At 41.4% G+C, this 27,751-nt stretch overlaps 1 protein-coding gene across 1 annotated transcript; it reads left to right on the top strand.

The window, feature by feature from the left end:
• On the top strand, window positions 1-27,132 carry LOC143863479 (small acidic-like protein). Its single transcript, XM_077374154.1, has 8 exons — window positions 1-152; window positions 270-352; window positions 6,357-6,395; window positions 6,487-6,539; window positions 6,650-6,713; window positions 6,848-6,890; window positions 6,984-7,031; window positions 26,644-27,132. The coding sequence occupies exons 1-8, from the start codon at window positions 72-74 to the stop codon at window positions 26,803-26,805; spliced, it is 573 nt and encodes a 190-aa protein (XP_077230269.1). The 5' UTR covers window positions 1-71; the 3' UTR covers window positions 26,806-27,132.
• Window positions 27,133-27,751: the final 619 nt, after the last annotated feature.

Genomic DNA, 27,751 nt, shown 5'->3' with positions numbered 1-27,751 from the left:
TTATATGATTAACTTAGATTTGCAATTAGGCCTCTCTCTCTCTCTCTCTCTCTCTCTCTCTGAGTCAAAGTATGTCGAGCAGGAAAGGACCCCCGAAACACCAAAACCAGTACGCCTGGAACCCAAACGCAGGCCACAAGAAGAACGAAACGGTAAAATAAAAAAAATTCTCTCTCCCCCCCCCCCCCCCCCCCCCACCCTGCACCCCCCTCTTTCTCCTTTTTCGCTCCCCTTTTTCTATCTGATATGTTTCTTGTTTCCGGTTGTAGGAAGTTGGAGGGAAGCTCCGGCCGTACTCGGAGGTAACCGGTGTATGCCCTCGTTGTAGAGAACAAATCGAATGGAAACGCAGGTCCCAAATCTCTCCCTTTTAGGGTTTATGGTTTAGGATTTAGGGTTTAGTCACCGTTTGGATACTAGGATTTTGTAATCCTGGATTGTAAAATGTAGGCTTTTACAATCTAAAACCCTAGATTTTATTAGCTAAAACCTGGACCTAGGTTTTACAAGCTAAAACCTAGATTTTATAAGCTTAAACCTAGATTTTATTAGCTAAAACCTGGATTTTATAATCATTAAGGTTTGTAAAACCGTAGATTTTACAAGATACAACCTAGATTTTATAAACTAAAACCTGGATTATACATTTCTATGATTGTAAAATCCAGGTTTAAGCTAAAACTTAGATTTTGTAAGCTAAAACCTGGTTTTTACAAGCTAAAACCTGGATTGTTAATGCAAACCCTAGGATCTGTTACCACTTTGGATCAAAGCTAGGGTTCGCAGGTGACTTTCTGAAAATTTTGGAGCAATAAACTAAGTTCTAATTCAATAAAATCGGTAATATGCGTTACCAAATCAGCATAAACACAACCAGAATAATCAAATCAGCAAAGGATTTTTAAAGAAGTCAAGTTTATGGCTAATGTATTTTTAGCTAAAATCAAGTTTATGGCTAATGGATCATGTTAGAGAATGAGAAGAAGAGAAAAGAAGAAGTGAAGCCCACTTCCCTTTACTTTGATATATGTAGAAAGAGAACATACAAATGACCAATATGCCCTTAGGCTATGTAACACTATGTAATACATCTTCTAATACCTTCTAACACTCCCCCTCAAGCTGGAACGTATATATTGTACATTCCAAGCTTGTTACATATGTCACTCAATTTTGTATAGCTTAAGGGCTTTGTGAATACATCAGCTAACTGATCAGCTGATCTCGTAAAAGAAACATGAATCTCGCCTCTTTGTATCCTCTGGCGAATGAAGTGGCAATTAACCTCTATATGCTTGGTTCTCTCATGAAAGACCGGATTGGTAGCTATATGAATAGACAATAAAGCTGAGCTGAAGCAGATGAAGAGAAACTAATCTCTGAAAGGAGAGAACGTAACCAAATAAGCTCTCCACTGGTATGAGACATAGCACGATACTCTGATTCAGCATTCGACTTGGAGACTATGTCATGCTTCTTACTTTTCCGCGATATTAGATTGCCGCCAACAAATGTGCAATATCTAGTGGTGGATCTTCTATCTGTTGGAGATCCTGCCCAGTCCGCATCACAGAAGCCTTCTACTCTGGTATGACCATGCTTCTTAAATAAGAGGCCTTTCCCTGGCGCTTCTTTCAAGTAGCGAAGAATTTGAATCACTGCTGCCTAGTGAGAAGTACGGGGTGAACTCATATGTTGGCTGACTGCACCAACAGCAAAAGATATATCTGGATGAGTGACTGTAAGATATATGAGCTTACCCACCAGCCTCCTGTATCTGCCATTGTCATCTAATAAATCTCCTTCTTCTGGAAGGAGTTTCCCATTTGGGTCCACGGGAGCAGACGCAGGTTTCACTCCAAGGTGACTTGTCTCCTCAAGAAGATCTAGAACATATTTCCTTTGTGAGAGGGAGAGACCTCTAGTAGAATATGCAACTTCAATGCCAAGAAAGTAACTGAGACGACCCAAATCTTTGGTTGAAAACTCTTTCTGCAAAAAGGTTTTCAGCCTATGTATCCCCTCTGAATCACTGCCTGTAATGATGATGTCGTCGACATATACTATTAATAGCACACAATCAGCTGTAGAATGAGAACTGCAGACGGAGTGATCAACTGTACATTGCTTCATGCCATATCGCATGATAGCATTACTGAATCATCCAAACCAGGCTCTAGGGGACTGTTTGAGGCCATATATAGACCTCTGTAACCGACATACTGAGGAAGATATCTCCCCCTGAGCAACATACCTAGGAGGTTGCTCTATATACACCTCAGTAAGCTTACCATGTAAGAAAGCGTTCTTGACATCTAACTGATGCAGAAGCTAGTCATGTGTAACGGCAAGAGAGAGAAGTACGCGAACCGACAGAATCTTGGCGACCGGCGAGAAAGTCTCTAAATAATCAACACCAAAGGTCTGAGTATATGCTTTGGCCACCAACCGCGCCTTAAGGCGCTCAATAGTACCGTCAGGTAAGTATTTGACGGCATAAACCCAGCGGCAACCAATTGGACGAGCCCCAGGAGGAAGGGGAACTAACTCCTATGTCTGATTGAAGGCAGAGGAACTAACTCCCATGTCTGATTGGCCTGGAGGGCTTGCGTCTCAAAATCCATGGCCGCACGCCATTCCGGATGATCAAGAGCAACTGGTAAAGATTGTGGCAAAGAAACAGAGGACAAAGAGGAAACAAAACTCCAAAACATAAGAGTGTGAGAATCATATGAAACAATAGAGGAAATAGGATGAGCAGTACTGTGAGAACGAGTATGAGAAGCAATGGGAGAATATGAAGTAGAACTAGGGGAAATGGGTACCTGAGATGTGGAAGGTGGGATCTTCGGCTGCAAGGTCGAGGGCAAGGGCGGAGGAGGATGAGCTGTAGACCGCGGCCGATCTCTGCCGACAAGGATATGTCTTCGTAGGAGCGGGAGGAGGAGCTTTAGTAGCCTCAGGCTCAGGAGCCTGTAGTGAAGAGGAGGGATCACAGACAGGAGTGGTCTCAGGAACCAATACAAGAGGGGTGAGGAGAGAAGCCGGAAGGGCTGGGAGGGGAAGAGAAAGGTCCGAATCAGGAACTGTGGAAGGAGTCTCATGAGAAAATAAAAAGTAGGATTCAGACTCGAAGAATGTGACATCGGCAGACACAAAGGACCGCCGCAGACGAGGACTGTAACAGTGATAACCTTTTTGGGTACGGGAGTACCCAAGAAAGATGCATCGTTCAGCCCGAGGGTCCAGCTTATCGAAGCCATGACCAAGGTGGTGAACAAAACACACACACCCAATGACCCTAGGGGTGATAGGAAAGGGGTCATGACCAGGGTATAACACAGTAAAGGGAGAAGAGCCACCAAGAGCCGAGGATGGAAGCCGGTTGGCAAGGTGACATGCAGTAAGAACAGCATCACCACAATAGCTCTTGGGAACTCGCATCTGAATAAGAAGAGAGCGAGCCCCATCAAGTAAAGATCGCATCTTCCTTTCAGCCACACCATTCTGCTGAGAGGTGTGAGCAGGAAGACTGGTGGATAATACCCCGACTGGAAAGAAAATCTTGGAACCCATTGGTAGTGGAGAAATATTCTCTAGCATTATCTGTGCGCAAGCATTTGAGGGTACAATCAAACTGATTTGTATCCTCAGAATGAAAAGTACGAAAAGCAGAGAAAACTTCAGAACGATTTCGAAGCAAATACAACTAAGTCATGCGAGAATAGTCATCAATGAAAACAACAAAATATCTATATCCAAAAATAGGAGGAGTTCTCATGGGATCCCATACATCAGAGTGCACTAAAGTAAAAGGGTACGAGGCCCGACTAATAAGCCTAGAGGGAAAAGACACACGGTGGTGTTTTCCAAGTTCACAAGCCTCACACTGAAAAGATTGAATAGGAACAGAAACTATAGAAGTGCGCCGTAAGCGCTCAATGCATGGATGACCAAGGCGGCAGTGCCACTGGTAAGCGTCAACAGAGCTATGTAAAATGGCACGGGTGAGAACACTATCCAGACGATACAGCCCATCTACCTCACGTCCTCACAGTCGCAAGATCCTGAAATAAGCAGTAAGATGGATTAAATGAGACATAGCAGTTAAAAGATTTAGTGAGCTGACTGACTGAAAGTAGGTTAAAGGGAAACTGGGGAACACAAATGATAGAGGAGAGGGTAAGACCAGGATAGAGAGAGGTACTCCCAGTATCAGAAATGGGAGTAGTGCGGCCATCAGCGAGGGTCATAGACTGAGACGAAAGAGGGCTAAAGGAACTGAGTGATGATGAAGTACCTGTCACATGGTTTGAGGCTCCCGAATCAATGATCCAGGAGCTCGAGCTACTGAGAAGAGAGGCAGAGGTGCTACATGGCTGTGCAAAGCCAGCATTGGGAGGGTGGGCGGCCAAGCGTAGGCGCTGGAGCTCATCATAATTGGCCTGAGTGAAAGATGGTAGAGTCGGACTGGAGCCGGAGGAAGATGCCCGAGGGTCAGAGTCGTTGAGAGAAGAAACGTGCGCTGATCGCCCAAATAAGATGGCTGCGGGGGACGACGTTCAAGATGTAGCACATAACAGGTCTCATCACGGTGGCCCTCGCGCTGGCAATGTGTACAATATGGACGAGGACGGCCACTATACCCCCTTCCACCAGAGTCACGGCCACGGCCTCGGCCAAACGTCCCACCACCACGGGCAGACCGATCTCCTGCGACCATAAAAAGCAACAGGAGTAAGAGAGGCTCCACCGAGACACTGCTGAGCCCGCTGATAGACCTCCTCGAGGGAAGGCATAGTACCAGAACCATAAATCTGCTGGCGAAAAGACATAAACTCGGGGCCTAAGGTCTCAAGAAACTGAACAACTCGGAGCTGATCCCACTGCTGTGCGGCTACGGCCAAGTTTGCCGTCAAGGGCATGAAAACATCGAGCTGCTAACAGTGAGAGACGAACTGGCCATAGTATGTAGAAAGAGGGGTGTCGCCACGCCGAAGATGCATCCACTCAGAATATGTGGCACAAATACGGGAGAGGTTACCCACGCCGGAAAACATAACTGCAGTATGGTCCCAAATCCTCTTTGCAGTCGGAAGCTGCATCATAGTCCCTGAAATCTGTGGGATCATACTCTGCTAGAGTAAACTACGGATATGAGCATCATCTGTCTCCCACTGCTCATAGGTGGGATCCGAAGCCGCAGGTGGGTCACGACGTATGGTGTAGACCTTCCTTTTGGCAATGAGATAAACCTCCACTGCCACTTTCCAATTCATGTAATTGGAACCATCAAGTTTGACCGTGGTCATCGGGAGGAAGGAGGCATCACCCGATGAAGAGGAGAGGGATTATCCGAGAGAGGGATTTTCTATAATGGGGGGGGGGGGGGTCCATAGAAGGAACGAAGGTGAAATAGACACAACACACGACGGCAAGGCAAGAGAGAATGGAAAGGAGAATGCCTCTAGGGCGTAAAGTGACCACTATGTGTGGTGAGATAATGTGACGCTACTCCGACGAATGAGAGGAAAAAACGAAGACATAATATGGCCTCTGGGGCATAAATGGAGAAGATGAAAGGTCGGAGTCGCGAACAAAGAAGAAAAGAAGAGGGAAAGAAATTTAGACAATAGGGAGAAAGAGGGTTAGAAACTTAGGAAGGGGGGTTAAGGGTTTAAGGGTTTATGAGGAATAAGAAGGGAAGGTGAAAAATGCAGAGAGAGAGAGACAGAGAGAGAGAGAGAGAGGGGTTGGGAAAAAGAGAGAGGAAGAGGGCAGGGGGAGTGGGATTGGGTGGGAGGGAGAGGGGTTGGGCGAGGGTTGGGTGGGAGCGAGGGAGGAGGTGGGGCGAGGGAGAGGGACAGGGACAGGGGCGGGGCGAGGGAGAGGGGCTGGGCGGTGGCGTGAGGGAGAAAGATGGGCGAAGGAGGGGTGGGTGGGGAGAGAATGGGGAAAATAAGGAGAAGAAGGAGAAGGGGGGTTCTCCAATGGTCCCTAGGGCACAAAAACCCCTAGGGCTCTGATACCATGTTAGAGAATGAGAAGAAGAGGAAAAGAAGAAGTAAAGCCCACTTCCCTTTACTTTGATATATATAGAAAGAGAACATAAAAATGACCACTATGCCCTTAGGCTATGTAACACTATGTAATACATCTTCTAATACCTTCTAACAGATCACATCAATTGTACATTTATATGATTGTAAAATCTAGGTTTTAGCTTATAAAACAAGGTCTTAGCTTGTAAAATCCAGGATCTTACCATCCTAGATTATAAAATCCTTGTATCCATATGGCTTGTTAGGGTTTAGGATCTCTCTCTCTCTCTCTCTGAATTTTTGTGTATATTCTAGGTATGGGAAATACAAGCCTCTTGTCGAGCCAGCGAAATGGTACGTAGCGCATATGCACGGTTTGTTTTGGTTTATATGCTTTTTTGGTTCCTGTTGTTGATTTTTGTGTCTTTGTTGCTTGAATTATCAGCCAAAAGTGTGGGAAACGGGCGGTTCGGCAGGCCTACCACAATCTTTGCACTGGAAAGTTCTGTTTGAATTGGGTTTTCTAGAAGGAAAATTCATTTCTTTTGATTTTAAATCTGCGTATATTTAATAGAATTACTGATCCTTATCCCATTTTCCTAATTCAGCATGTGCAAAGGAATCAGGTGTATGCGCCAAATGTTCTTGTCGTGTCGATCGGATAATTGGAAGGTGATTGATTTTTTTCTCTTTTTTTTTCTTTTTCTCAACTTTCATTTAGTTGAAAAATTGATTTTGTACTTCTGATGGGTAAAATGGAATTCAATTTCACCTGTCGATGTTCTGAATATTTTGGTCATGTCTAGAGATGTTGAGGAATTAGAGGCTGAGCGCAAGGCGCTTGATGAGGTGAGTTTTTTCTTCGTCTTCTGTATCTTAGCTATTATAATTTTAAATATTGGTTATTAAGTTTCTAAACTAAGTAGTCTTGCTTGTTTACAGGCCCTTAAAAATGCACGGGAAAGGGATCGGAGGACGTTACTAAGAGCGGTATGATTATTCGAGTTCTTTTCAATAAGATCCATTTCTTTTAATAATTTTTCAATAAGCTCCACGATTATTAGAGTTTCATTATGGGCCATGTAAAAGGATTGTAGTTGTTTTTAGATGCATATTTGACGAATTTGGAGAAGAAAATGGACTAGTTTATGCAAGCCAATACAAGATGACTTGACGCAAGGCCGGGTTTGGGCTATTGGGGATGAATATGGGGAAGTTGACTGATAACACACCCTTACTGTCACTCTATAGAAACACATATGAAAATATTTCTGAAATGGAATTGAAAGAATTATGCAATAAAAGTTTGTGTTTTTGTTCAAGTTGGTCTATGTCTTCTTTGTCTATCTTCTTAGATGCGAGTTTCAAATATCAAATCTTTACTAGCTTTTCATTGTTTACCTCTAATCCATTGCATTAAGCATTCGACTTTTTTCTTTTCGGTAGTCATTGAAGTGGAGCCTAAACCGCAGCCTATGTGAAATACCACTGCAACTTATGGAATGACCCTTCTTTTAGCAATTCAGTGACAGTTAAAAGCTTTGTGAGTATGTAAGAGCTATGGCCTCAGCTCTGATAATATCAGCTAGTTGTGGATCTGAGATTTCAAATTTAAGTATTTGAGTGTCCTTGTAATGGATGTAGACTTGTACAAGTAGCATTTGCATTTAGCTTTTAATCTCAGTAAATTTCTTCTCATTGGGAGGAAGAGAGGGAGGGACCTTTCAAATTTGAGTATTTGACTGTCTTTTAATGGATATAGTCTTATGGTCAGAATTTACATTTAGCCTTTAATTTTGGTAAATATGTTCTCATTGATTAGATTAAGACTAGAGAGAGAGAGAGAGAGAGCACTATGGTTTTGTGGCAGTTGAGTATGTTTTAGGCATAGGCGTAGTTAGAGATTTAAGGTCATTGAATACTCAAGAGTGCAGTATCCTTGGTATCAAATATTGTTGGTTGATTTGACACTTATCTAGAGATGTTGAGGAATTGGAGGTTTTGGGGAGCAGTTCTTCAAGACCTTACTAGGAAATGGATAGAGATTACAAATGCATTGAGGATGAGAGAAGTGCTAATTGGGCACTGCTATCGATTTTCCATTGTTAGGCTCAACTTTGATATGTGCGCGTCTGGTAATCCTGTATCGCTAGGATTGGGGTTTTGTGAGCCAGTTCTCAACATGATTATAGCTCAAAACCTAGATCCATCGAGATCCCACCTGAAGAGTGAAGATCGGATATTTTAATCAAGCACACAAGGACAAATTAGGAGTCAAGTAAACTGTAATTGGATGTGAATTTAACTTTATGGTGATACATGAAACCAAGAAGCTTGTACCAATTCCAAAGCTTTATTATGTAGGTTGTGATTGTATCAAAACCAACGAGATTTTGTTGATGAGCACTTTTTAGTCCCTCAACTACTCAGGACTATAGCTGCTCAACATATCCTTTATTCATAAAAATCACTTCAACCACAAGGATCAGAAAAGTCACATATTGTAAATCCTCTGGAAGGGAGGAATTAGAATCCTATTCTATGATGGAAACACTCAGCCAGAGAAGTAATGAAGTAGGGGAGTTGCACCCCTATGAAGAGGGAGAAATCAGTGAAGGGGAAACCACCAGGGCAGTAAAGTGAATGTGGGGTGTGGTGCGGAACAAGGAAGCCGCAAGATTTGAGGAAGTGAAAAGCGAGAGGCACAAAGTGGGTTGGGTGAGTAGAAATGCCATCGTTGCCGCTATACTAATTTCAAATGGCGGACACCGTGTTTGAGGTGCTTCAAGGTCTAGCCAGCCTAGTCCTGAATAACCCTCTCAGAGCTGACAAGCAATGTCTTTGGGTCATATGTTAATAGGATTGGGCCCAGTTGCCTCCGTGTTGTCGGCCGATGTTGGCGGAGGCGGCTTTCTTCGGTTATGCTCTTCCCCTATTTTCGCTTTGGGTATATGGGGGAAGTTAGTGGAACGATGGACGGGAATCACCCAATCCTTGCCATCTCGTTGGCTCGCACCAGTGACAACAATGGGATATTTGAGGTGAACTTGATCAAACTTTTTGAAGTTGCTATCTCTGCTCTCGAAGGTTGTAATCGTGAACTTCTGATGAAAATTTGGATGGAAAACCTAGTTTCGTCTTTGTCGATTTTCGCTTGTGTTTGAGCCGAATATTTGCTCTTTGGGAGGAATGTTGGTGGATTATTGTTGTCGGGGTGTATCTCCTTAGTGTAGCTTTGTTGCACTCATACTTGTAGTGATAGTTTGGTACTTTTGTGGTCTTTTCATGTATTTTAGTCATTTAGCATAAGTAGGAGTGCGGCACACACCTTTTTATTTGTTTCGGAGCGAGCCGTTTTGGCGAGACGTAATAAACCCATTACGTACCACACCACCGGGCGGCTCACCTGAATGCCGAGTCTTCCTCCGCCGCCAACTCGACGTCGTCGTAACCAAGTCAGCGCCACTACATGTTGGGATTGAGTTGGAGGGACTTTTGCTGACTGAATCCGATGAAGTCAGCGTCACTCGGACTTTCGCTGAATGGATCCATATTACGTTACGCAACCAAGTCACCGTCACTAATACTTTGACCAGACAATTGGTAGGTCTCAGTGGGGCTTGTAGACTCGTGACCTATGTTGCATGGATTCAGATTCTGGTGTCGGAATTCAACACGGATTTGATGTGTCGGATTCGGCTAACTCAAAAAACAAGGATTCGGATTCGGCATCGGATTCGACATTTTTATTAAATTAATTAAATAGTAATAAAAATTAAAATATATATATATATATATATATATATATATATATATATATATATATGATGAAAAAAATTAAGCAACATTCAATATGCTTTCAAAATGAGGCCGTAAAACCTTGCCTTAAACCCGGGCACACCCTAAATTCAATTTATGATCGTATCAGTCTAAATAAACCATAAGCATATCATTAAATACAGATCCATTATTCCATTAAATACTGATCCACACCATGGCCCTGTTCGAGTCGCAAGAAAAGGCATGATACAGTGAGAAAAGATTTCCTTGAGAAATATTTTTTCTTGCTATCCAAACAGGGCCTAAGTGGAAACATTAGGGCTGCTTTTATAGAGAAAGAGTCCATCCTGGAATGAAAATTTTGGTAATTCATCTTTTTCAGTCGTAGAAAGCTTTCTCCTTTTTTATGTAAATCTGAGAAAATCTTTTATCTTGGCAAGTCTTCCAGCAGGTTTGAGCCCATCTAGAAACTTCAGATTTGTCTTTTCTGTTTTGTCATTTATTAATCCCAGCAAGGCTCTCTAACGAGTCCTTTTTTTAATATTTATCTTGGAAAAAGTCTTTTTTCCCCAGCAAGGCTCTCCGACGAGTCCTTTTTTTAATATATATCTTGGAAAGTCTTTTGAAAGGCTGAAATAGAAGGATTCTTATTGTTGAATAATGTATTAGGTTAGTTTAGACTTTGGACATTACTTGTATTAGTTAGGGGTATTGTAGTCATTGTATGTTGTTGCCCTAGTTTGGGCCTATATATACATCATATTCATGAGGAGCTCCCTATTGGAGACTCTCCATCCTTTACTCCTCTTCTTCCTCTCTTCTAACCGTAATCTCATTTCTAACATGGTATCAGAGCCAATGGGCTGATCCTTCAAGAAGGAAAGAAGAGTCTATTTCTCTCCATGCCATCATCCCTTTCTCTCGTATCTCTCTCGTTATCTCTCTATAGTTTCTTCCTCAATTCTTCTCCTCGCTCGTGTCCTTCCCTCCTACTCCTCCCACTGCCCCTCTTCCCTTTCCCCTAACCCTTCCATTCCCTGCTACAGTAAGCCACTACAGTAACTGCTACATTAACCCGCTATAGTAACCCGCTGCAGTACCGCTACAGTAAATCGCTGCAGTAACCTGCTACAATACCCAAATAAAAAAATAAAAAAAACCAGTTCTATACCCTAGAAATCTCACTCTCTTTCATTTCGTCAAACCCATTTCGTTTTTAACCCATTTTCCCTCTATCGTATATTTCAAAACAAAACAAAAATCATGTTTGTATTACTTGTGTAAACCCATTTTGGGTTCTCCTCCACTCCAAAGCTCTCTTTATTTTCTCTTCTCTATAGCTTTTTTGGCCTATGGCCTTTGTCTTTCTCATCTCATCTTCAAGGTGCACCCCAAGTGTTTGATGAAATGTCTCAAAGGGATTTTGTGCCTTGAAAGTGTTCTTTTTGTTTCAAGTTGAAGGCCTTTGACATCAACTTGAGGGGGAGTGTTGTCTTGTATTGTTTCTTGTTGTTCTCTTGTGCTTGTCTTGTTGTCGTCTTCTTATCATCTCTTTCTTTCCATTACCCTCTATGTCTTTTATGTAGTTCTTCAAGGCGCGCACCAAGTATTTGATAAAATGTCTAAGAGAGGTGTGGTGCCTTGTTTGTCATCTTTCCTTTGTCTTCTTCTCTACGGCGCACACCAAGTGTTTGATCAATTGTCCGAAAGCGGTGTAGTGCCTTATTTGTCTTCTTTTCGTTGCACCTTCAACTTGAGGGGGAGTGTTTTCATTTAGTTCTTTGTGTATTTTCTTAGGAGTGTTGTCCACTTTGTTGTCTTTTCTTGAGGGGGAGTGTTGTTAGTGCTGTCCTTGTCTTCTTGAGGGAGTGTTGTCTTGTTTTTCATGTCTCTTCGTGTTGTTCGGCTTTTTGCCTTATCCCTTCATGTTATCTTCTTCCTCCTTTTCCGGGCGATGGCTTCCATATCCGTTGGTCGTCTCTCTTACAGGCGACTGTCTTTTCCCGTCAACCTCTCCTTTCCGGGCGATGGTTTCCCCATCGTTGGTATGCTCTTTTCAGGCGACGATGTTCATGCCGTCGACCTTGTCTCCAGGCAATGATGTCCCCATCGTTGGTTGGTTATCTTCCTCTTCTTATCTTCAGGCGACGATGTTCATGCCGTCGATGTTGTCACCAGACGATGTTTTCCCTATCGTTGGTTGGTTATCCTCTTCCTATCTTCTTATCTTTTCAGGTGACGATGTTCATGCCGTCGACCTAGTCTCCAGATGATGGTTTCCCCATCGTTGGTTGGTTATCCTCTTTCTCTCTATGCCTTCTCTCCAGGCAACAGTTTCTCCGTCGACCTTGTCTTCGATTGTTTCCCCATCAGTTGCTATCCTCTTCACTTGGCGTTGTGCTGCTTCGCCAATGTTTTTTGTGCGCACCTTTGGTGTGCCTCTTTTGCTTGCTGAATTGTAGTTGTTCTTGCCATGGCGCCTCCATTGCCCTCAATATGCAGATATGTTCGTCGTGCTCTCATTCAGGGAGAGGCCCTATTTGATCGCTCTCGTTGTTGTGCTACTTCAGGGGAGCTACTCTTTTGATGGACATTGATCTCGATGCTGTTCATGGTGGCCTTTGTTTTTTTGTTTATGTTTTTCATTATGTATGTGCCACACCAGCTTGAGGATGAGTGTTATACCAAGCTGGATGTGCATGAGCTTCTTGTACTTTTTTAGTTGTTGACGTAGTTCTTTGTAGCAAGCTGGAGCTTCATAGTATATACACTCCAACTTGAGGGGGAGTGTTGAATAATGTACTAGGTTAGTTTAGACATTACTTGTATTAGTTAGGGGTATTGTAGTCATTGTATGTATTGCCCTAGTTTGGGCCTATATATACATCATATTCATGAGGAGCTCCCTAGTGGAGACTCCATCCTTCACTCCTCTTCTTCTTCCTCTCTTCTAACCCTAACCTCATTTCTAACACTTATTAATTAAAGAGGCATGTCCTGGATTCGCATTTACTAAAGTTGCATGCGGTGTCAGATTCGCATTGAAGAGTGCGTTGACTGGCTAGAGACGTTTCAATACGTATTTTGCCGCATCCACCATGGATCAGTGTCCGAATCCGTGTCGAGACGTGTCGGCACTCGACCCGGTACAATGAAATGAAGAATCCGCGCAACATAGCTTGTGACGCGACATGACTTCGGTTCACACTAGAAAGTGCTTCGAAAGGTGCCGGCTCCCTTCTTACTGACAGCACAGCTACGTGCTGGCACTCAATTAGTAGCGATGGCACGCCACTCGGCTCCTCGGTTCACTTCTGTTGCAAACACTTTCTCCTTAGGCGCATGTCTCAGCAACACAAAACGAGGGTTTCGCTCATTATAATTTTGTGGTCTTTTCATGTCTTTTAGTCATTTCGCTTAAGTAGGGATGGCTTGGTCATTTTAGTTATCTTTCATGTCCTCTTTTGTCATTTTGAGTAAGTAGGGGAATTTGAGTCTTTTCTAGTGTAAGGGCTCTATAAATAGCCCATTTCCCCTCCATTTGGATTTAGACCTGGGATAATTACATTTACACCCACTCAACTATGGCCAAATTCCACTTTGGTCCCCGTGGCATCGACTTCACCAAAGACACCCCCTCATCTTTTCGTGGGTTTTTTTAACGTGACGGAGTGGACAAAGAGGAGGAAATGACCGTATTGCCCTTCATAAACCTAACAAAACTTTTTTTTTTTTTCATTTCTCTAATCTCACTCTTCTCTTCTCTTCGCCGAAGCTAGGGTTCTTCCGTCGAACTAGGGCTTAAAATTGCAGAGCACTTGGTCATCTTCAACCTTGATCTTCTGAAGGCGTTGGTCACTTGGCCATCTTCAACCTCGATCTTCTAGAGGCGTTAGTCATCTTCAACCTACAACCACGAAAGAGGTGAGTGGAATGAACTGATGTGTATGGTTTCAACATCGTTTTTAGCTGCAATATGAAATAAAATCGTAGGAATAGAAAGCGTTTCGAACAACGTTTTATCATTGAATGATTTTGTTTCAAAAATCGCCCTGTAAATGAGGTTCGAATTTTCTTTTGAGTTTTTTGTAGAGAATAGAGGCTTTACACTAATATAATAGGGTTTTAATACTCGATGTGGCTTTTTATATGTCTTCATTGACATCACTATCATACTTTACACATAAACCCTAATATTTTAGGGTTTATTTGGGAATCTGTCAAATTTTTAGTGTTCGAATGGGCGGTGTGCGTTATTATTTACTCCTCAAATGGGGAATGTAGGGTTTTTTTTAAAACGATGTTGCGTTTTTTATGTCTTCATGCCAGTGGGGGACATGTGGTCCCCCTTTGCAAAGAATTTTCATTTCCCTTAGGAAACTCTTGAAAACAAAAGTTATGATAGTGATGTCTGGTTCCCCTTTGCATCCATTTTAAATGATTGTTTGGTTAATGTGGTTTCTAGAAAAAGCTTATCTGTGGTCCCAATTATTGTGTCTAAATCCTAACTTTGTTTGTAATTTCCTCTTATAGCGATGGCCTCTAACTATTTTACGTTTGAGGTCTATTCTGGTGGACAATTCGACAAAAATCATAAAGTATATAAAGGTGGTAAGGTGAACCACATTGATGATGTGGACCTAGATAAACTAAGCTTATTTGATATACAAGATATGTTGATAGAGGTAGTTCGTGTTCCTGTGCACTTGTTCATCAACCATTGGGTTCAATGGAGGGTTAAGAAAGGTGGGTTCCGAAAGCAACCGACAGGGATGTGTTGGAAATGATAGAAATTCACAAAGGTAAAACTTTGATTCCTATATATGTTGACAACCCCCCTCTGGCACCATGCTGTAACAAAAATGTTAGGGGAGGACAAGAAGAGACATCACAACCTCCACCAAATGTTGTTGATGCACGTTTGGACCAACATAGAGTGGAGCCTCCCTTTGAACCAAATGAAGGTTGTGATGATTTGGTTATAGAAGTGGAGACCCTCATCACCACAATTGATGTTGGTGGCGGTTGTGATGTAGTTGTAAAAGATGTTTGGGAGGGAGATGGAGGTAAGGATGCTATGGAGGAAGGTGGAGAAAGTATTGGTTTGGAGGGTCTTTAAGAAGGTGATGATGCTGATTACTATGTGTCTAGAAGGTCTGCTGAGGCCAGTGGCAGTAGTATTGAGGACTTAGATGATGTAGATATTGTAGATGAATTTTACGGAGGACATTGTTGATGAAGGAAATGATGTACCGAGGAGGTTATAGCTGAGGAGGTGTTTACCTGATGCAGTTGAGGAGGAGTTTGTACATGAAGATCCTCTTAGCTATAATGTAAATGAGGAAGATGAGCTCCTGAGAGGTCCTAGAGGTTCTTCTGATGAGGAAGATGAACCCATTGCAGAGTTCAATGAAGTTGTGGATATGCAGCATCATGTTCTTGCTGTGGGGATGGTATTTAGCTCACCTAAAGTGTTCAGAGCAGCTTTAAAGGAGTATGCTATATAACATGGCTTCGACTACCGTTTCAAGAAGAATGAGAGTAGAAGAGTCATTCTCGTGTGCAAGAAAGGGTGTGGGTGGAGAATACATGCTTCTCCTATGCAGAGGGATGATGGTTTCCAAATCAAAAGCTTCAACTCAAGACATACATGTACAAGAAGTTATGGAAACCAAAAAGTTACTTCATCTCGGTTGTCTTCCAAATATATAGAGAAGATAAGAGATGACCCCACTTGTAAAGTGAATGCAATTCAAAAGTGTTAGAAGAGATTTCAAGGTGGATGTTTCGAAAGCTAAGGTATACAGAGCCAAGAGGCAATCATTGAAAGCATTGAGAGAGGTTATTTGGAGCAATATGCCAGAGTGTGGGATTACTGTGACCTTGTGAGGGCTAAAAATCAAGGTAGTTATTTGAAGCTTAAGGTGGATAGGCCATCTTTGGACGTGTTGCCTACCTTTCAAATTTCTGTCTGTTAGTCTTCATTCGACGAGGGCAGGTTTCTTAGGTGGTTGTAGAGCATTTATAGGTGTAGATGGGTGCCATTTAAAAGGTCCATGTGGTGGTCAAATCTTAAGTGCATTTGGTGAAGATGCGAATGACCAAATGTTCCCAATAGCCTATGCAGTTGTAGAGGCAGAGCTAAAGGACTCATGGACCTGGTTTTTTACTAATCTGCTGAATGATATTGGCTTTGTTGAGACTCATGGGTGGACTTTTATATCAGACAGGCAGTAGGTATTCCTTCAAACCAAAGTCTATTTCGCATTATTTTCTTGGTATTCTTTATGTCATTATGTGATACTGACATAACTTGTACACCCTTTTGGCAGGGTCTTGCTGAAACATTTGAAGAGATCTTGCCAAATGCAGATCATAGGTTTTGTGTGAGACATTTGTATAGTAATTTCAAAACTGAATTTAAAGGAAAGCTGCTTAAAGATACCATCTGGGCTGCGGCCTCTGCTTCCACATCCATTGAATATGAAAGGCATATGGCTGCAATGGAGAAGCTTGATAAGAATGCCTATGGATATTTTAAGAAGCTAAATCCAAGATTGTGGTCGAGATCCTCATTCAGTCCTAGGTCTAAGTGCAACCTCTTAGTGAACCTCTCATAGACTTTCAATTGTTTCATCCTTCCTGCGAAAGATAAGCAAAGAACAGAGATGGAGAAGTACTAATGTCCCATATGAGATTGCTCATGGGAATGTTTCAAAAGCAAAGAACAGAGATGGAGAAGTACCAGGGTCCCATATGCCTTAAAATACAAGAGAAGGTAGAAAAGGCAAAGTTGTATGCTTGTGACTGCCATGTGGACTGGTTTGGGCAGAAGAGTATGAGATGAAGAATTTTGGGAAACAATATGTAGTGAATTTAGAGCAACATACTTGTGCTTGTAAATATTGGGATTTAACGGGTATGCCATGCATTCATGCAGTAGATGTTATATTCTTCAAGCATGAGAATGTTGAAAGTTATGTGCACTCTTACTACCGTCGAGATGCCTTCCAGAGAAGCTATTGAAAGCTCATTCACTCCATGCCTAGCATAGAGCAATGGCCTCGAACAGACTTGGAACCTGTCCAGCCCCCTCCAGTGAGAAGGCCTCCAGGATGGCAAAAGAAGTTGAGGAGGGATAGAGATGAGCCTCAAAGAACTTCCAATCATTTCAAGTTGAGTATAAAGCATCAGTCACTGAAGTGCAGTAAATGTGGCCATACTTGTAAAGGGCCAATCAAGGGAAGAGAAAATGCCACTTCTAAAAGACCAGTTGGATCAAAAGAACAGTTGGGGAGGGGTGGAACAACTGCTGGAAGAGGTGAGGGGAACATCAGATCAGGGGAACATCAGATCAAAAGAACCCATTAGGAGGGGGTGTAGGTCCATCATTTGATGGCAGTGGAAGAGGTGTAAGGGAAGATGGTAGTGGAAGAGGTGTAAGGGAAGTCCCTGGACAGGTAATTCAATATTAATGTGATACTTTCATCATGTACTTCATTGTTAACTTTTTGCAAAGCAGCTTTTGTGAGTGCTTTTCTGATAGTTCTGTATAAATGGTATATGTAGGAAATAATGGTTAGTGGAGGAAGAGGCAGAGCTATTAGGGATAGCTCTGACCAGGTAAATCCCTATTCTTGTCATGAAGTGGAGGAAGAGGAGAAAGAGGTGGGAGAGGTAGAGGGGGAGGTAGCAGAGGTGGGAGAGGTGCACCATTTGGGATTGGTCTTTATAATGGCCAGTTTTACTCATATCCAACAAGATAAGTAGTATGCGTATTTGGTATCTTATCATTTGAATAATACGAGATTATCTAACATAATGTTCTTCACACAAATGCAGTCCTCAGAAATCTACTGGAACACATGCTGCTTCTACCTCGGGTGTGGGAAGTAATTCGGGTGTGGCAAGTACCTCCGGTGTGGCAAGGGGTGAATATTACAGTGGACCATATGTTGGGACTCAACAATCTTCAGATCATGGTGGCAAATGATAGCAGTTCCCATTTATTGGTTGAAGTGTTCATGAAATTAGGTGGTTTTGTTTGTGGCGATGACAGGTAAATAGTTTTTTGTGTAGATATGGTTGTTTGCCCACCTCGAAGCCTTAGGATTGGCCAGGAGATTGAACTTCTTAGTCGAACCAAGTGCTCTCCTTCTTAGTAGGAAGCAACAAGCTACATTAGCAGACCGACCAGAATCCGTTCAAACAAAAGGGATTCCCATTGATTGGTTGAAGTGTTCATGAATTTTTGGGTGGTTTTGTTTGTGGCGAGGACAGCTAAATAGTTTTTTTGGTAGATATGGTTAAACACTTTATCTAAATACAATAGATTAGATATCTACCAAAACAACTATTCAACAGTTGAATACTAATCTTCAGTTGAACAGTTGAATACAACAGATATCTACCCAAACAACTATTCAACTGTTCAACTGAAGATTAGACAAACTGGTCAACCATATCTACCCAAAAAACTATTTAACTGTCATCGCCACAAACAAAACCACTCAAAAAGCTATACAACATATTCATGAAAACTTCAACCAATCAATCGGAACTGCCTATCATTTGCCACCATGAGTTGAAGATTGTTGAGTCCCAACATATGGTCCACTGCAATGTCTACCTCTTACCACACTGAAGGTACTTGCCACACCCAAGGTAGAAGCAACATGTGTTCCAGTAGATTTTCGAGGAGACTGCATTTGTGTGAAGAACATCAAGTTAGATGATCTGGTATTATTCAAATGATAAGATAACAAATACACATACTACTTGTCTTGTTGGATATGAGTAAAACTGGCCATTATAAAGACCAATCCCAAATGATACACCTCTCATGCCTCCTCCTCTACCTCTTTCTCCTCTTCCTCCACTTCCTTCATGACAAGAATAGGGATTTTCCTGATTAGAGCTATCCCTTACATCTCTGCCTCTACCTCTTCCTCCACTAAACATTGTTTCCTACGGATACCATTTATACGGAACTATCAGAAAAGCAATCACAGAAGCTGTTTCGCAAAAGGTTAACTATGAAGTACATGATGAAGGTATCGCATTAATATTGAATTACATATCCAGGGACTTCCCTTACACTTCTTCCACTGCCACCAAATGATGGACCTCCACCCCTCCTAATGGAATCTTTTGATCTGATGTTCTCCTCACCTCTTCCAACAGTTGTTCCACCCCTCCCCACATGTTCTTTTGATCCAACTGGTCTTTTAGAAGTGGCCTTTTCTCTTCCTTTGATTGGCCCTTTACAAGTATGTGTGTTGTATCCTCATTGGCCAGATTTACTGCACTTCAGTGACTGATGCTTTCTACTTAACTTGAAAGGATTGGAAGGGCTTCGAGGCTCATCTCTATCCCTCCTCCTCAACTTCTTTGGCCTTCTCACTAGAGGGGGCTGGACAGGTTCCAAGTCTGTTCGAGGCCATTACTCTATGCCAGGTATGGAGTGAATGAGCTTTTTATAGCTTCTTTGGAAGGCATATCGATGGTAGTAAGGGTGCACATAACTTTCAACATTCTCATGCTTGAAGAATATATCAGCCACTGCATGGGTGCATGGGTGCGTGGGATACCCGTTAAATCCCATTGTCTACAACCACAAGTATGTTGCTATAAATTCACTACATACTACTTCCTTAACTTCTCCACCTGATACTCTTCTGCCCTAGACCACTGCATATGACAGTCACATGCATATAACTTTGCCTTTTCTACCTTCTCTTGTATTTTAAGGCATATGGGACCCTGGTACTTCTCCATCTCTATTCTTTGCTTTTGAAACCTTCTCATGAGCAATCTCCTAATTGTTTTCAACATTGTTAGGATTGACTTATCTCGCAGGAAGGATGAAACAATTGAAAGTCTCAGAGAGCTTGTTCACTAAGAGGTTGCTCTTCGACCTAGTACTGAATGAGGATCTCGAGCACAATCTTGGATTTAGCCTTTTAAGATATCCATATTCACTCTTATCAAGCTTCTCCATTGCATCTATATGTCTTTCAAATTCAATGGCTGTGGAAGTAGAGGCTGCTCACGTAGTATCTTTAAGCAGCTTCCCTTTATATTCAGTCTTGAAATTACTATATAAATATCTTACACAAAACCTATGCTCTACATTTGGCAAGATCGCTTCAAATGTTTCAGCAAGAGGGTGTACAAGTTATGTCAGTATCACATAATGACAAAACCAAGAAAATAGCGTAAAATAGACTTCGATTTGAAGGAATTCCTTCTTCTTGTCTGATATAAAAGTCCACCCATGAGTGTCAACAGAGCCAATATCATTCAGCAAGTTAGTAAAAAACCAGGTCCATGAGTCTTTTAGTTCTACCTCTACAACTGTATAGGCTATTGGGAACATTCGGTCATTCGCATCTTTGCCAAATGTAGTTAAGATTTGACCACCATTTGGACCTTTTAAATTGTAGCCATCTACACCTATGAATGGTCTACAACCAGCTAAGAAACCTGTCCTCGTCGCATGAAGACTGACATAGTCTATAAAAAGTAGGCAACACATCTAAAGATGACCTATCCACCTTAAGCTTCAAACAACTATCTGGATTTTTAGCCCTCACAAGGTCACAGTAATCCCACACTCTGGCATATTGCTCCAAATAACCTCCCTCAATGCTCTCAATAGCTTGCCTCTTGGCCCTGTATACCTTAGCTTTCGAAACATCCACCTTGAAATCTCTTGACACTCTTTTGGATTGCATTGACTTTCCAAGTCAGGCTGTCTCTTATCTTCTCTATCTATTTGGAAGACAACCAAGATGAAGTAACTTTTGGTTTCTATAACTTCTTGTCCATGTTTGTCTTGGGTTGAAGCTTTTGATTTGGAAACCATCATCCCTCTGCATAGGAGAAGCATGTATTCTCTACCCACACCCTTTCTTACACACGACACTGACTCTTCTACTCTCATTCTTGTTGAAATTGCAGTCGAAGCCCTGTTGTATAGCATACTCCTTTAGAGCTGCTCTAAACACTTTAGGTGAGCTAAATACCATTCCCACAACAAGAACTGGATGCTACATATCCATAAGTTCAATAAACTCTGCAATGGGTTCATCTTCCTCATCAGAAGAACCTCTCGGTCTTCTCAGGAGCTCATCTTCCTCATTTACAATATAGCTGAGAGGATCTTCATGTACAAACTCCTCCTCAACTGCATCAGGTAACACCTACAACCTCCTTAGGTACATCATTTTCTTCATCAACAGTGTTTGCTCCTCTGTAAAAATCATCTACAATATCTACATCATCTATGTTCTCAATACTACTGCCATTGGCTTCAGCAGACCTTCTAGACACATAGTAATGAGCATCATCACTATCATCAGTGCCACTGCTATCATCACTTTCTTCTCCTCTCTCCAAAGCATCAGCACTTTTTTGAAGACCCTCCAAACCAATACTTTCTCGACCTTCCTCCATAGCATCATTACCTCAATCTCCCTCCCAAACATCTTTCACGACTACATCACAACCTCCACCAACATCAGCTGTGGTGATGGGGGTTTCCACTTTTGTAACTAAATCATCCCAACCTTAATTTGGTTGAAAGGGAGGCTCCACTCTATGCTGGTCCAAACCTGCATTAACAACATTTGGTAGAGGTTGTGATGTCTCCTCTTGTCCTCCCATTATCAACATTTTTGTTACAGCATCTGGTCCCAGAGGGGGGCTGTCAATATGTATAGGAATCAAAGTTTTCCCTTTGTGAATTTCTGTCATTTCCAACACATCCCTGTTGGTTTCTATCTTTCCAAACCCACCTTCTTATCCCTCGAACCCGATGGTAGATGAACAAGTGGACATGAACACCAACTACCTCTATCTACATATCTTGCATCTCAAATAAGTTTAGTTTATTTGGGTTCACATCATCAATGTGGTTCACCTTACCACCTTTATATACCTTATGATTTCTGCGGAATTGTCCACCAGAATAGACCTCAAACGTAAAATAGTCGATGGCCATCGTTGTAAGAGGAAATTACAAACAAAGTTAGGATATAGACACAATGTTTCGGACCACAGATAAGCTTTTTCTATAAATCATATTAACCAAATAATCATTTAAAATGGATGCAAAGGCGGACCAGACATCACCATCATAACTTCTGTCTTCAAGAGTTTCCTAGGGTAATTGTAAATTCTTTGCAAAGGGGGACCACATGTCCCCCACTGGCAAACATGGTAAATTGCAAAAGACTAGGAAACAGACAACAAACACCCACTAAATTCCTTCAAATGAAGACATAAAAAATGCCACATCGTTTTCAAAAAACCCTACATTCCAAGAAATAACAAGTTTGCCAGACCCTACATTCCACATTCGAAGACAAATTCCAAAAAAACCCTACATTCTACATTCGAAGAGTAAATAATTACGCACACCGCCCATTCGAAGACTAAAAAATTGACAGATTCCGAAATGAACTATAAAATATTAGGGTTTCTGTGTAAAGTTTGGGCAGACCAAAATGACATAGATCAGAGAGAGGAGGAAAGGAAAGGAAAGGAAATTGTATAAAGGAAAAGATACGTATATAATAGATTACATATAGGCACAATGATATGGGTGTTACAATACAGGAGAGTAATAGTTGAGGTTTGTAATATTTTCCTTCTGCTTTTGAATTGGCTTTGGGTATACCCGTGCCAATTCACTCTAATATTTTGTAATCGCAGGTTGGGACCCCTCCCGAATGCGATTTGAATATTAATGAAATTTGTCAATTTAAAAAAAAAATGATAGCGATGTCAATGAAGACATAAAAAGGCACATCGAGTACTAAAACCCAATTATTTTAGTATAAATCCTCTATTTTCTCTCTCCAAAAAACCCTAAAAGAAAATTCGAATCTTATTCACAGGGAACACGATTTTCGAAACAAAATCGTTCACAAATAAAATGTTGTTCGAAACCCTTTCTTTTCCTATGATTTTATTTCTTATAGCAGCTAAAAACGATTTTGAAACCATATACATCAGTTCATTCAACTTACCTCTTTCGTGGTTGAAGGTTGAAGATGACCAACCCCTCCAGAAGATCGAGGTTGAAGATGACCAAGTGCTTTGCAATTAAGCCCTAATTCAACGGAAAAACCCTATCTCCGCGAAGAGAAGAGAAGAGTGAAATTAGGGAAACGAAAGAAAACAAGTTCTTTTAGGTTTATGAAGGGCATTTCAGTCATTTTCTCCTCTCCGTCCACTCTGTCATGTTAAAAAAACCCACGGAAAGATGAGGGGGTGTCTTTGGTGAAGTCGATACCACGGGGACAAAAGTGGAATTTGGCCATAGTTGAGCAGTGTTAATGTAATTATCCCTTGTTTAAATTCAAGATTTCCTCATTGTTCCATGTCTATGTTAGGTGGTTTGCTAGGAACAGACGGGCCAATAGAAACCCACCACGCCTGGTAGAAGTAAATCCAATTCCAAGCCCTGGGAGTTGGCCCCATAGAGGCATGCATAATATGATCAAGAGTTGCCATAACCTTATCATTGAGAGGAGAGCATAATGCATGCTTCTCAGACATCATAGGATGCACTTACTACAAAGAGCTGAGGCTATGTTACGAGGACTCAAAACATATTTAAAGCTTTTGCTGTACATTACTCAACATTGCCATTATGAAAATGCCATAATGTATTATTTTTTTCTTATTTTTTATACCCTTTTTTCCATAGCTAGACGGTCTCTCGTGAGGATGCTCTCTCGATGAGTAAAAAGCAGCATGCACTTTATATAGGTGGCTGGTCGAGAGTGAGGGAGGAGCTTGACAACGAGAGTTAACGAAAGACTTAGCGAAGATGTGACTTGGGAAGTGTAGCGGAATGGATGAGCGAAAGGTACCATGCCCTACCCTGCCCTAACTGAGTTGGGGGTGGGGGTGTTAGTCTTTTATCATTCGCCTGTAAAGAAGGGGAAACTGCTTCCTGGGCTTGGCTTTAAAGCCGTTGTTTTGACGACAGAAGTGGATAGATAGGACGCTTTCGATTGACGAGAAGGATCGGTTACCGCATCGAGAAGCCTTAAGAATGGAAGGGCTAGGTCGAAGAAGCAGAATAATAATTATCCGCTGAATAGGAAATTATCCTCTTGGGTAGGTTGGCAGTCTTAATAGTCGGTAATGCTGGGCACACCTTAAAGTGCTCCTCCCCTGGCCCACCGTCGTCAACTGTCGATGACCTGCCTGTAGTCTTCTTCCAGCGCGTCATAGTCTTTATCTGCCACCTGTAGATCTGCTCATCAAGAAAGGTCTCCCAAGTCATGTTCCAACCAGATGACTCCATCTCTCTCTGGGACTCTGTGCTTGCCGCCTATGTATTTATTATATGAGAAATTATATGGTGTAAGGCCTTGCAACAATAAGGCCTTTGTACGGTGGAGCTGCCATCCATGATATTTGATCCAACAATAGCTTCTCAAAAAGTGTGCTGCCGTTGGATCAAATATCAAGGGTGGTACCTCTACCGTATAGTTGCAAGGCCTTATACCATATAAAAACTCATATTATATAATCATATAAATTCTTCGATGCGCCATAATTTATGCTTCTAATGCTTTTACTTCTGTGAACTAATACTTAATACAAAAGCACTTCTAAAATGGGATCCTGTACCAAAAATAAAGGTGGTGGTGCAAACGAGGCCGAGGTGAAAGCTTTACTCTTTGGACTGAGGTGGTTCAGATCTCTCAATGTGGGCCCTTTAATAGTGGAGGGGGATTCCACCAACGTCATCGCTCGGGCTAAGAACCAATGTGCTGGACCATGGAGATTGGCTTCTATCGTAGACGGGATTCGTCACATAATATGGATCATACGGCCGCAGTTAACGCATACGAGACGTTCGGCAAATTCTCTGGCAGATAGTTTGGCAAAGGAGGGAGTGACACTCACGGAAACTACAGTTACTGCTAACGAGCCCACACTGCTAGAGTTATAACTCCCTCTGTTGGTTGTTAATTTGGGTCTTTGATATCATGTAACGTTTACGGGGACATCTGGCCCCTATGGCATGTATCTCTCTCAATGAAATAAAATCGTTATCTTTCAAAAACAAAAAAAAAATAAAGGTGGTCGTGAAAATGACTGACAATTTGGTCATTTTCACTTCATTTTTTGCATTTGTTAGGATTCGTGCCCCATTTTCTTGTTTTCTTGCACGTGTCACATTAGAGGGTCATGTGCTTTTTTTACACAAAAGCACATTTCTGTTTTGCTAGGAGCCCTCATATTAATATAGCTTTTGATAGTTTAGGATTTGGAATGGGCGCAAGGGATTTGGAAGAAAAAAAAGAGAAAGAGGTTGCAAAGTCTGGGGAGGAGGACCTTGGTATGTAATGGGTTCTCAGCTTTGTTTCATTTAGGCGTTTTAGTCTCTTTAGTTTAGGATTCAGTTTTTGTATCCCTCTCTAGCAAACCTTTCTCCAAATTTTTGTGTAATCAAATTTCTGGGGTTCTGGGAGCATTGGCTAGTGTCGGGGAGACTACCTTAGGTGTTGAGTCATAGGCATGGTTTAAAATTTCAGTTTTGGTAACCGTTTCGGACCCCACCGAAAACCAAAATTTCGGCTGAAATTTGGTAATTTGGTTCGAAATTCCGGATGAAATTTCCGAAATTTAAGACGAAATTTTGTAACACTTTAAAATAAAATAAAATAATGGCATTTAATCTAAATTTCGGACCGAAATTACCGAAATCCGAAATTTCGGTCCGAAATTTGGTAAATGGCCAAAAAGAAATTTCGGAAAATTTCGGTTTCGGTCCCCACCGAAATTTCGTAATTTTGGATTTCGGTCGAAATTTAAAACCATGGTCATAGGTAGATCGCAATCCCTTGAGAAAGGTTGTGACTCAAAATCGATTACTTGGTTGTGGAATCGCAGGGAAGGTAGGTGAATCTTAGGGTGGAGTAAAAATTCCTTTAGGTTTCTTAATTGCCGGCATTTAATTTCAAAATTACCAAGGAAATTTTAGTATGATCTTGGCAGTAATAGAAGCAGTTGTATTAATGGGTTTGCATCCGGTTGGGCTCTATTATAACCAATTAAGGCTGGAGAGGCCATGATCTTTCACCTTGAGTGGCTTTTTGTTTCGATCTTTCTGCTTTGCTATATCTATCCTTGGGAGGAGTATTTCAGTAGGGTTGATGAAATCTTGGTATTTTGTGTTAAGGAGATTATTGAGTAAAGTTAGAGGTAGGCGTGGTGTAAGAAGATGGTACGATGGAAATTCTCTGGGTCACACTTGGTATTCTTTCGTTCTTGGTATAATGGAGAAAAACAGATTCTGGGTATTGTTTTTAATTTCTACTTGTAACCTTCCTGGTCCAGGGTATGCCCTGACTAGCATTTCAGATACTTTGTAATACAGGATGGGACTCCTTGTCCCCAATGCAATCTTAGTATCAATGAAAATCTGTCATCTTTAAAAAAATAATAATAATAATATAGCTTTTGATATCTTTATTTAACTGCATGGGATGTGTCAGTGTGTTTGGTTATCCAGAACCACTGTCTGACAACTCTTACCCACAAAATCTGGAAGATATTGTAATCTGTCTTTAAGTATGAGCATTCAAGTTCGTAGTCACAAATTTTGGAGGTTCCCACATCACGCAAAATCCAAGTGGTATCTACTTTTGCAAATTTAGTGGCAGGGTTTGAATTGATGATGCTAGCTTATGCTCTATTGGAACTACTTCTGCAAAACAAAACATGGTGTTTCTGATTTTATTGATCTATGTTCTATAATCTTGCCAGTGATAAAACTTTATTTTTGCAACAGATGAACAAGAATAAAACAGACAATGCAGTGAAAACACCTCCTCCAGTTGGGGACAGAAGTAGAGAGGGTGATTTATTTCCTGCTACGTCAATCGATGAGTATGCTGAGGCCAATAGAGATTATGATGATGCCAACAATGATGAATATCATATCTGCAACTGAGGGGGAGAAATCTCAAACAGCATGTGACACTTGCACCATATACATGAGGTGAAGCTCATTCTAATATTTTGCTTGCCAACTTTGCTTTAATTTCCTTTCTGCACCATGTAAGTTTACATGTTGAAGGCTACTCTAGGAATTTATGGTGACCACTTGTGGCAAATGAGTTCATACTATATTGTATCAGGCAATTCTCTGAAAGTTATTAACTTAAAGGTGAGTCCCTTTATAATTTTCCAGTCAAAAACCAAGAACAGCTACCTGGCTCAAAGTTACTATTGATTCTTAGTAGCAATGCTTGTTTATACTTGAGAGGCATTTTTTAAAGCCCCAGATATGGAGAATGATTGCACCCACTTCATCTGTTTTTAAAAGGTGAATTGTCTTCACTTTCCCTCACTGTACTGCTGAAAATGAAGTCATTTGATGGATCAAATGTAGGTCCAAGTTTCAAATCTTGTGTTGGAATCTGCATGATGATTAACTGAAAATCGATAACCAGACTACGGTTCCATCTATATTGCTGTACCATCACAGTATTTTTCTTTCTTTATTCTGATCGTTCAAGAATTGCAGGAATCTCTTTATTTATTCATATTTGATCTCTTTTTGCACTTGACCCAGAAAGGACATCACAATGTTCTACAATTGGGAAGTGTTCGTTCAGATTTTGACAAAACGATTGTGTCCATAACCGATTATGGGGCTCAAACTCTCATTAATTGGTTGTGGTGATACAAAATGAAGAGAGCCTTAGTTTTGAAGTTTCGACTGTCCCTCTCCTTCCAAATTTGTCACCATAGTAAGACCACAATAAGGACCTGTTTGTTTTAGATTTTTGAAAACCGATTGTGAGTTGCAAACTGGTTATTGGACTCAAAATTACATTTGATTTTGAGTCCAATAATCGATAATAATCGGTTGGGACTCGCAATTGGTTGTCAAA

This window comes from Tasmannia lanceolata, unplaced genomic scaffold, assembly GCF_043159265.1.
Source record: "Tasmannia lanceolata isolate RefF3 unplaced genomic scaffold, GAP_Taslan_0.1 ptg000003l, whole genome shotgun sequence".
Taxonomy (NCBI): Eukaryota; Viridiplantae; Streptophyta; class Magnoliopsida; order Canellales; family Winteraceae; genus Tasmannia; species Tasmannia lanceolata.
The sequence above is the reverse complement of the archived record's forward strand: the minus strand, read 5'-3'. Positions and strand labels throughout refer to the sequence as shown.